Source organism: Penaeus chinensis, chromosome 16, assembly GCF_019202785.1.
Source record: "Penaeus chinensis breed Huanghai No. 1 chromosome 16, ASM1920278v2, whole genome shotgun sequence".
NCBI lineage: Eukaryota > Metazoa > Arthropoda > Malacostraca > Decapoda > Penaeidae > Penaeus > Penaeus chinensis.
In genome coordinates, this window is record NC_061834.1 from 930,552 (window position 1) to 941,543 (window position 10,992).

Consider the following 10,992-nt stretch of genomic DNA (forward strand, 5'->3'; position numbering starts at 1 on the left):
CAAAAAATAAACTTTGTCATAAAACTCTAAAAAAAAAAATCTAAAAAAATACCAAAAAAAATCACAAAATAACCAAAAAACCCCCATAAAAATTGCAAACGGTTTTAGAAACAGAAGTGCGAAAAAGCTGCTCGTGATTTAAGTGTGACATTTCGCTGGTGAGTATGGGCGGAAAACCCCGCTTTTGTGCTTTTGTTGCGTGCATGCTGGCCTCCCCGCCCTCGCCCCCGTCCGCCCTGGGGCCCGACGGGGAGTGGACCAAGGTGGAAGCGAGGTGGAGGGAAGTGGAAGCGAAGTGGAGGCCAAGTGGAGGCGAGCGACGGGCGCCATATGGCCGGACGGGAAGGTGTCATGGCCGCCGCCGCGTGCACCGCCCTGCCCGCTGCCCGCTGCCCGCCTCGCCTCTGCCCGCTCTCCTCTGCCCTCTTCCCTCTCCTCTCTTTCCTCTCCTGGTCTTTGCTCTCCCTCTCGCTCGATCGCTCGCTTTCTCGCGGTCTCTGTCTGCTCGGTTCTCATGCGTTCTCGGTCTCGTTTCTTTTCGGTCTCTCGGTTTGTTCTCTCCTTTCCTCTTCTCTTTCTCGGTTTCCTCGTCTCCTTTGGCCCCTTCGCATGTTTCCTCTTTGCTTATTTCCTTAACTGTCTCTTTCTCGCTTTCTTGGTTTCCTCAATTCTCTCTCTCTTTCTCTCTTGTCCTCTGCTCGCCTGCTGGTCTCTTCCTCTACTTTCTCTCTCTCATTCCTCTTATCTCTTCATTCCTTTCATTCCCTTCCTCTTCTCCTTCTCTCATTCCTCATTAGACGCCTTTCTCTTTCTTCCTTTCTCTTTTCGTTGTCTATTTTATCTTTCTTTTCCCCACTTCTTCCCTTCTCTCTTTGCTCTCCTGCACTCGCTTTGAATCATTTTGTTTTTTCGTGTGAATCCTTGCTTAACCCCTCATGGCCGGGTAGCCAGTCCCTGAGCATGTTAAGCCCTGCTGCTTTCCGTCCAAGGCCAGACGCTGGGTGGGGAGTCCGCTCCGTCAAGCAGAACGTTCGCCCCACACGTTCTGGGGCTTCCAATGCTTACCCGTTGGCCAGGCCGTTTGTTATGAAGCGGTGCATGTGACCGGTCTGTAGCGGCTTAGATTTCGTGTGTTGTCTGAAGTAATAAATTCTATTTCCTTCGTTGATTAATCCCTAATTTTCACTCATAATGAAGAAGTTATTTTCTAGATATGCCTTGACTTTAGGTAATTTGCCTTGGCACTGAGGCATGGGCAGGCTGAAGGCTGACTTTTATGCATGGATTGTATTTCAGGGATGTTTTTTTATTGTTCTTGGCTGTAACGGCATGGACGCATCTGTCACTTGCCGCATGTACTTGGAATTTTGTTCTAATGGTGTTATTGCATGGGAGAATTATTTATTATTTTTATGTATTTATTTTTTATGTGTATGATCTTAAATAATGGATAGGCTGAATGAGAAGTAGAAGGAATGACGGGATGGGTGGGGGGTGGGGGGGGGATGAGTCACAAGTGCATGATTCTCGCCCCCCTTTCACGTGGGAAGTGGGGAAAGTGTGCAGTGTTTGTGCTAGTGGTGCAGCTGTTGCACACATTCATTAAGTGTACTTGGTTTGTGTTGTGTAGAAAAGGTTTGTAAAATGTGTATATACATTGAGAGATTTTCTTTTTCTTAAAGTATTTAAAAAGTGATTTGGCAACATTGCCCAACATTGAGTTTTCTTGGAACTAATGAAAGGAATCTGAAGTATTAGGTATGAGTCCAGTCTCATTCAGCCATCTTTTATATAGAGAATATATGCAAATGATAGAGCAAATGAATCCAAGACACTTCTATGTACTGCTGCAACTCGACTAAAACTCAACTAAGTTATTAGTCAACACAAGGTCACAGAGCCTGAAATGAGAAACTCTTGATATTTTAAAAAATTGCCATCTGATAGCTTTTCCTACTTTTTGTAAGCAAAGCAGTGATGCTATTTTGTTTGGAAACATTTTGCACAGGGCACAACACAGCACTTTAAATGATAATAAATGCTTCATAAGTGAAAACTAAAGAAATGGACACCATGTATAATGGCTAGTTACTAGTAAATTATCAGATAGTATTGTTTAGGAAGTGGCAACAAATCCTAGCCAAAGAAATCTTTTGCTCTTGCTCACAAAAGAATGTTTGGTGTGTTTGGCCACTGTCAAGGCAAGAGTACGTGTGGAAAAAGTTATATTAAAAGCCGCCCGAGTTTTACAATATTAAAAGCCGCCCGAGTTTTACAAATCGTGAAATCCACCTGCCCCTGGAAATACTACCACATTGAGGACAACATATTATGGTGAAGCGTAGTAACAGAGGCGCGATGATAGAAGGTTTGTGCGGTTTAACGTACGTGTAACGAGAGCTGGCAAAATCCACATTTATTGCACAAAGTAAATTTCAAGTAACAAGCATATTCTTACAATAATAGGACAATAATACAGGCAGTATTAATAGTTGTTACTGATTTGGCTATTGCGTATCCCATCAGTGTTTGATGAAATAGGGCTAAAGTATGTGTAGTTATGTGGGACAGGCAATAATTTTAAGCTGTACAGCATTAAGTACCACCACGGCCTCTGAAGTGTTTTGTGCTCAGGCAAAGGTCAATATATTCCATCTTACATTTGAAGACAAGCTGGATTAGTATTGAACGGTTACCATATTTGATGATCATCAGTAAGGTTTGCAAGCTCTTCTGCTAAAATGTGTTCAAAGTTTATTTGAGAATAACATCCGTGTAGACTGTGTAACGATGGCCAAACACCTAATTGTCAATAGTGCTTTTTGCTTGCTTTGCTTTGTACTATTTATCGATTTTGCCATTGGGAAATGCAAGTTTTGTCGCTCATCAAGTCAAATGTGATGGAAAACAACCGCATAACTATGAAGTGAGATTCCATTCCTATAAGAATTCTTTTGAAAGTTGGAGGCTGAATGAAACTGGAAATTTTACCAAGAAGTAATTAGTATAACTTCTAGATGATAAATGAGAGATGTCACTGAATTTTTTTGTTGACTTGCTGTTCATTGTAGTAGTTAGCCCGACAGTGTGGTGCATTGCTGTTATTTATTTGCCAAATAAAACCAAACTTGAGATACAACCGCATCTAAAACCATACTAACCAAAACCCTGGCCTTGATGTACAAATATTGAAGAATGAACCAAAAACCTTCTCCTTTTTAAGGTCAAAAGCTGAGGACCACACCTAGTTTTTAATGGATTATCCATTAAAGGGTTTGGGCATAGGGGAAGTACATGTCTACATGCCATTTAAGTATGGTTTCTATAATAAGATGTATGTGCTCTGTTCCCAAAGTACTTGTCTCCAAAGAGTTGGTTACTAGGTCTACTTTACCTCCTCATTTTCCCCATTCCTTGAATAATGGACACTTAAATTCAAAAATTATTATATTATAAGAAAAGAAAGTGACAACCCTACCAATGGTACTTGCATTAGATTTTTTCTGTTCTACAAATTCAGGAAATTGAATCTTCATATTTGATTGGCTTGGTATTTGATTCTTTGAGAAAGAATGGCTTATGTATGGTGAAGCCATCTTCATGTAAGCAAAATTGATAAGACAAGCACAGTGGACAGTGTATCAAACACTAGCTAGATTAGTATCCCTGTTAAAGAGATCAGACTGGCAGTACTATATGCCTTAAGGTATTCTGAGATGAGTAACTTCAAGCAAAATAAGTGTAATTACTTATGCATAAGCTTATTTTTATTTTTAGTCGCTGATCTGTTAATTGTAATGGTCCTGAGTTGGATTCTTTACGCAAAGCCCACCATGCTAAACACTAGGAAAGCCTTATAATTCTCTCCCACTTGTTCAGCAATATTCAACTTTCTTTGACAACCTACAGAAACTACTTTGCTAGACTTTTAACCCAATGGCGACGGGTCACACCTATAGGCGTCATAACAATACGCTCGAAATGTGGCGTGTGGCTGTCCGCGGCGGCGACACGCCAAAGCGCCCCGAGGCAATGATTCGGCTTGATGTACCGAATTCACGCACTCAAAGTCGGCGCGTTGCCGTGGTTTGCCAGAGCGTAGTTTTTTTTTTTTTTTTTTTTAGTTTTCTATACCCGTCGCCAATGGGTTAACACTTAATTCAAGATTCATGGATTTTAGATAAAGAATTATGATCCTTTGCTTTCTTACTATTTTTAAAACCTAAAGTTGTATTTTTTTTTTGCTTATGGGGGTGGGATCACCTTACTTTTCTGTATCTTTGTGCTGTTTTATTATGAATATTAACCTTGGTAATTATTTAGCTTGATTACTTTGTTGTCATTGCAAAGTAAAGATAAGCATATTGTGAATTGAAGTTGGAGGATCTTTGGTATCCAGTAATACTATGATCAATACCCTTTAATCCTTCGGATCCGCACGTGGTCCAAGGGTGTGTGGTTTGTAGGCTGGGCACATACAAACACGTGTATAGTGACAAGATTCCATGCCTGACCTTTGCAATTTTATATTATCATTTTCCAGTGTCTATATATGTCATATTTAGTTTATCTAGATTGTAATAGACTGCTTATTTTGCACAGACTCCTTATCATCTCCAGGTATTAAATAATTTTAATTTTCTGTAATACAACCTGCACTGCTGATCATGGGGGGCAGGAATAGGATCCTGAGCATGGAAATCTCATCCTTTCAGGAGCTGACGTTCTTCCAGGCTTGGCTCAGAGGGTACATTTCACACTTGTGTATCGATGGAAATAATGCCAAAGGCCCTACCCAAGTGCCCACTGAGTCTATTCACCCCCCAAGAACTTTGTGCACTCATGGCGAGTCATTCCCATTACCCCAGCCTTCAGTTGTAATTCACATTCAGATCAGAGGCCAATATTGAGATTGTAGCAACCTTGGTGTCCCTTTTCACCTAAAAGACTAACCTGTCGTTCCCCTAGTCCCTTTTTTTTTTTCTTCGTGGAGGGGAAGGGCTTGGGAGATGGAGACTGAGGCCCAATGTAGGGGCTCACCCCTATCTTGGACCTCGGCACTCGCCTCGACTAATTTTGTGTGGTCTTTTCTTCTCCCAGTGTTGTTTTCTTACTCTTCATTCATTTCTACTGCCCACTTATCCTAGTTGTTAACTCATTTTTACCCTTTTCACCACAATACTTTATCATAGTTCTATATGATCTTAGATGTCTGGCAGTGTTTTGTTATAACTCTTAACCTTTGACCTTTGAAGTCATCTTATTATAAATACCATATATTATATCTATTATTATTGCATGATCCTCTTCCTCCTAGATTGCTTTTTCTTTAATCATCCTCGTGCTTCTCTCCCTCTTTCTGCTGCTGCTGCTCTTCTTTCTCTTTGTTAGGTGTTAAAGTTCTAAATGTACGTTATATCCTTAGGGCTCAGATAATAATAATTTTTTAAAAATGTGTGTATATATGGTATAGGAGAATGGTGCTGAAGCTTGAAAGTGTGATAGTAAAATCATACTTTGAAGTATGTAACCATTGCAAAATGGTTTGCCAGCTATAGCAGTAAGAAAATATCACTTTGGGAAACTATATATGTAATATTGTATATTGCTTAAGTAGCTACTTTGGAAATTTCTCTTGTAGCAATTTGCATGTTGTAGCAGTAAGTTTCTGTAAATGTTGAAATAAAGTTGACATTTTATGTAGATATTAAAACTTGAGCAAAGGGGCAAGATTATTCAAGGTTGCATGGAATGGAAAAGGACTTTATACTCATGAATGTAGTATTTGATGGGACACTGACAATACTGTTAGTAGAGAATACTTAGTTAAATCCAAGGCTTTCCTGTTTTTGTTGTATCGTGAACCTATGGCCTTGACTAATTTAGATATTGAATCAACAGGTGTGATTTGGCTGCAGAATGAATCCCAGTGGCCCTAGCTACCCTCTAGCCTCGCTCTATGTGGGGGATCTCCATGCAGATTGCACAGAGGCCATGCTCTTCGAAAAGGTTAGCACTGTACAGATGTCAGGCCTTCAGGTGATATTTTGTTGATGCCTATATGACTTTACAAAAAAAATGAATTTTTTTTTAAGCTTAAACACAAAGACAGAATCCTCGACCCTCGTCAAACACGTGGCAGGGGCCAGTAAACCCCCCCTTCCTAACCACCCTGTGACTTGTCCAAAAAAGTTGTAAGTATGCTTTTATGGAAGTAATGAATGTGTGGAATAATAGTTGGTAGCAACTTATATTTTCAGGAAGTTACAGAAATGTTTGAGAGGTGACAGCTGTTACTTACAAGTTGCAGTCATGGGGAAAGTAAGGGTGTTGTAATCGGCTGTAGGTATAAGTGTACGTTTTATTTTGTCTTGGTATGTATCCTTTGTTCTGCAGAATGCCTCCATTAGATGTTTAGATTTTAAAAAACAAAAATTGTGGAGAGAAGTAATGGAATTTAGAAATGTAGTATATCAGCCCCAATATACTTCTTTGCCAAAATTCCATTGTGAGGAAGTGGCATCAAGAGTGCTTTCATTGTAAACATTAGCCTGCTAAAGGATGGGAAAAATATATCAATTCAGTTTACTTCAGGTACAAGTAAATGGACAAGAATGCAGGTTATGGAGGAGGTGACAACAGGTGGAACAACACAGTGGGTGGCAAGATGTATTGTTGGCTAAGGTTTGTATTCTCTAAGGTGGCAAGGATGGACAGGTTTGGACTACTGCTGAAAGGTGTAGCTAGCTAGAGCTGCCTCTGGTGGAATAAAGCTTAAATTATGGTTGAAATTAGGCGAGTCTAGACGAGGATGGACTCTGTTAATTTCCTGGTGTTACCATTAGTTGAGGAATAAATAATGCAGGCATCTGCCCAGTCCTTCCGATGGTTGGCATCCCTGAGAGGACAGCAGACAGCTTATCTTTCATGTCCTTTGCAAATGATGGATCTGTGTTAAAAAATGCGTGACTCTCCCTAAACTCATTTTCTTAACACGAACATTGTTGGTAAGGGTCGTGGAAGTGCCATCTTATGCCAGCTCCGAGGTGAAAGCCATTGGATGGGATTGGTTGGTTGCCTGGATTGTTGTTTCCTCCGCTATTGTTTACACTTGGAGCTTAATAGAATACAGCCTTGTTCAGACCATGCTTAATCTCAGTACTTAATTCAGATTTTATGCCAGCAGACTCAGATCTAGGAAGCTACACATGAGGAAATTTTCCAAATTGTGTGTGCTCTCTCTACCTTATAGGACTTATTGCCTTCTCTTGACTCATGATCTGGTCACCACATGTTCAATTTGCTGATACCTCTGTTTAGAATCTTATTTTTTGTCCTATCCTACTTGGTGTCTGAAATGATAACCATGAAGTTGCAATATGCTTTCCCAATCTTTAGTTTAGTACAGTTTATTCTGCAGGTATCTTGATGTCATTCCTCAACTTCTTAATGGTAATATGATGTTACTGTGTATCCATCAATTTTACAAATTGTAGGCACACTTTTTCACTAATCCCTCCCTACTTTGTTGCCCACCTCTTCTTTGAAGTATAACAATACCCCTTTGTTTTCAGTTCTCATCTGCTGGACCTGTGCTCTCCATTCGTGTGTGCAGAGACATGATTACTCGCCGCTCTCTGGGCTATGCTTATGTCAACTTCCAGCAACCAGCTGATGCTGAACGAGCCCTAGACACAATGAATTTTGATGTGATGAAGGGTCGGCCGATCCGAATCATGTGGTCGCAGCGTGACCCTTCCCTTCGAAAGTCTGGTGTTGGCAATGTATTCATCAAGAACCTTGATAAATCTATTGATAACAAGGCCATGTATGATACATTCTCTGCATTTGGGAATATTCTCAGCTGCAAGGTAAGCATGATTTCCTAGGATACCACAGAGCCTGACAAAATTTCTGGAAAATCAAAATATCAGCCATAATTGCATATATCTTCACTTTACCATCATGTATACATACGTAGTTAATGTACTTAACCCAATGGCGCCGGGTATAGCAAATTTAAAAAAACTCTACGCTCTGGCGAACGGCGGTAGCGCGCCGACTCTGAGCGCGTGATATCGGTACATCAAGCCGAATCATTGCCTCGGGGCGTTTTGGCGCGGCGCCGCTGCGGACAGCCGCACGCCTCACATCGTGCGTATTGTTATGACGGCGATAGCCGTGACCCGTCGCCATTGGGTTAAAAACTTGGTGAACCATATCCTTGAAACTAAGGTTCTCTTTCTCTTCTTCAACAGGTTGCTACAGATGAGGCTGGCAATTCCAAAGGCTATGGGTTTGTGCATTTTGAAACCGAGGAAGCCGCAAGGAGTGCTATCCAGAAAGTGAATGGTATGTTGCTTAATGGCAAGAAAGTTTACGTAGGCAAGTTCATCCCCAGGGCAGAACGGGAGAAAGAGTTGGGAGAGAAGGCTAAACGTTTCACTAATGTGTACGTTAAGAACTTCGGTGATGACCTGGATGATGAGAAGCTCTACGAGATTTTCTCGCAATTTGGCAAGATTACCAGTCATAGAGTAATGACAAATGAGGATGGCAAATCCAAGGGCTTTGGTTTTGTAGCATTTGAAGAACCTGAAGCAGCTGAGAAAGCCTGTGACGAATTCAATGGGAAGGAAATGAATGGGAAGCAGATCTATGTAGGAAGGGCTCAGAAGAGAGGAGAACGCCAAGCGGAGCTGAAGAAGAAATTCGAGATGATGAAGATCGAGCGCATGAACAGATACCAAGGAGTCAACTTGTACATCAAGAATTTGGATGACACCATCGATGATGAAAGGCTCCGCAAGGAATTCTCCAACTATGGTACCATCACAAGTGCCAAGGTTATGACTGAGGATGGTCGCTCAAAGGGCTTTGGATTCGTTTGCTTTTCAACACCTGAGGAAGCTACCCGTGCTGTTACAGAGATGAATGGACGTATCCTGGTCAGTAAGCCTCTGTATGTCGCCCTCGCTCAACGTCGTGAGGATCGTAAGGCACATCTGGCATCTCAGTACATGCAGCGTGTGGCTGGTATGCGCATGCAACAGATGGGACAAATGTTCCAACCAAGTGGCACCAGCTACTTCATGCCTACCATGCCACAAGCTCAGCGTTTCTACTCGCCACAGATGGCTCAGATCAGGGCAACTCCTCGCTGGCCAACTCAGCCAACGGCCCAAGTGCGAGCAGGTGCTCAGGCAGCCAGTGCATTCCCAATGCAGGCTGCCCCTTACAGATCAGCCCCTCGCCAAGCACAGCCAGCACCACGCAATGTCCGTCCTATTACTGCAGCAGCTGCAACTGCTCAGCAGCAGCAAATCCCGAACTTGATGCAAGCAGCCAGGCCTGTTGCACCAAATGCGAGTGCAGTTCCACCTGCACTTTCATCTGCAGCACGCGCCTCAAACTACAAGTATACAACCAACATGCGCAATCCGCCAGCTGTGTCTGGAGGCGGCCCAGCTTCAGCCGCTGCAGTGGCCCCTGTTGTCCAGCCCGCTGTGCACATCCAGGGACAAGAGCCACTCACTCCATCTATGCTGGCCTCTGCCTTGCCTCAGGAGCAGAAGCAGATGCTGGGAGAACGTCTGTTCCCCCTCATCCGCGATATCTATCCCGAGCTTGCGGGTAAGATCACTGGCATGTTGCTGGAGATTGACAACTCAGATCTTCTGCACATGCTTGAGGATCGCAACTCCCTCAAGGCAAAGGTGGAGGAAGCTGTGGCTGTGCTCCAGGCCCATCAGGCCAAGCAGCAGGTGGTGGCTGTTGCTGTTGCTGCTCAGAAGAAGGAGGACATGTAAACAAGCCTTACAGCAAGCATTCCTCCTGTATTTTAACAACCCATTATCAGTGCTGCATGTTGCTTTTTTAGTTTTACAGTTTGTGCCCAGTCATTGGAGTTTTGATTTTTTGCTGTCATTTGGTTATTTTTGTTTCAAGGTTAATTAGCAATATTTGTAAAGGACATCATTTATTATTTGCACGCTGTCTTTTTTTTTTTTTCTTCTTTAATTTTTTGGACTCCAATAGATGCGGCATAGTTTAGGTTCGACCACAACCACGTGAACAGTCTGTCAAGTAGGTGTCATATATATACAAAAAATCTAAAAAAAATCGTAAAATATAAAAAACCCATAAGACAGTAGCCTACTATTAATGCAGTTGATTATAATGCAACACGTCGTTCATTATAATTAACGCCAACGGCAGGTCAGAACATTGTCAACCAAGAATGTTCTAGAAGAGAATGGGAGTCAGGTTTTAGTTGATCAGTTCCGACATGCCTGTTTTAAAAGGTGAAAAAAATAAAATAAAATAAAGGAAAAATAAAACCTTAAAAAACTTTGTATAAAAAACAAAAATGCCCCACCATTGGGCGAAAAATCCGATAACAGTAACATCTCTATAAAACTCTAAAAAAACTTTTTGTAACAGTGTGCTACGAAACTCAAGGAAAAATTGGCAACAATAAACTTCTGTTTCTATAACCTTATATTGATACTTTATTATCCATATCTTGTTCTTCAAATATCCCAGAAGCTTGTATAAGGGTCTTCAATTTGAATTTCTTTAGATTATTCTCGGTAAAATTAAGCATAAGCTGTAAGGGAACTTGCCAATAGCAACCCTGCTAGATGGGTTGAAAGTTGAATTTGTAGGCCCTTTAAAGGTTAACAACTTGCAGAATGGGTTGGCTGTATCATGTGGGGAGGGGGGGGGGGCGATTTGCTGCCAATCAATTTACCAATTCTAGAGAAACTACAGACAATACCCAAGGAGTAAATGGAGACCCAAACAGAACACAAGTCAGTCTTGCCACTCAGATCCCAACATCCTTGTTAAGCATTTCATCCTTATGGCATCCCCCCCAACCCCAACCCCAACCCCAGACTTTCACCATCCGAATACAAACCTAGTCGTCCTTTGCAAACGTAATTGTGAATGCTTTCACCACTCTCTATCTCTCCCTCTCCCTCTCACCAC

General features: G+C 41.8%; 1 protein-coding gene across 1 annotated transcript in view; it reads left to right on the top strand.

The window, feature by feature from the left end:
* Window positions 1-10,501, top strand: part of LOC125033675 (polyadenylate-binding protein 4-like) — a 10,602-nt gene extending 101 nt beyond the window's left edge. The window contains exons 1-4 of the mRNA XM_047625379.1: window positions 1-158; window positions 5,902-6,009; window positions 7,575-7,871; window positions 8,259-10,501. The exon at window positions 1-158 is cut by the window's left edge and continues 101 nt beyond it. Coding sequence (XP_047481335.1) covers window positions 5,920-6,009; window positions 7,575-7,871; window positions 8,259-9,809 — 1,938 coding nt within the window. The 5' untranslated portion in view covers window positions 1-158; window positions 5,902-5,919 and the 3' untranslated portion in view covers window positions 9,810-10,501. The remainder of the gene's footprint in view (window positions 159-5,901; window positions 6,010-7,574; window positions 7,872-8,258) is intronic.
* Window positions 10,502-10,992: the final 491 nt, after the last annotated feature.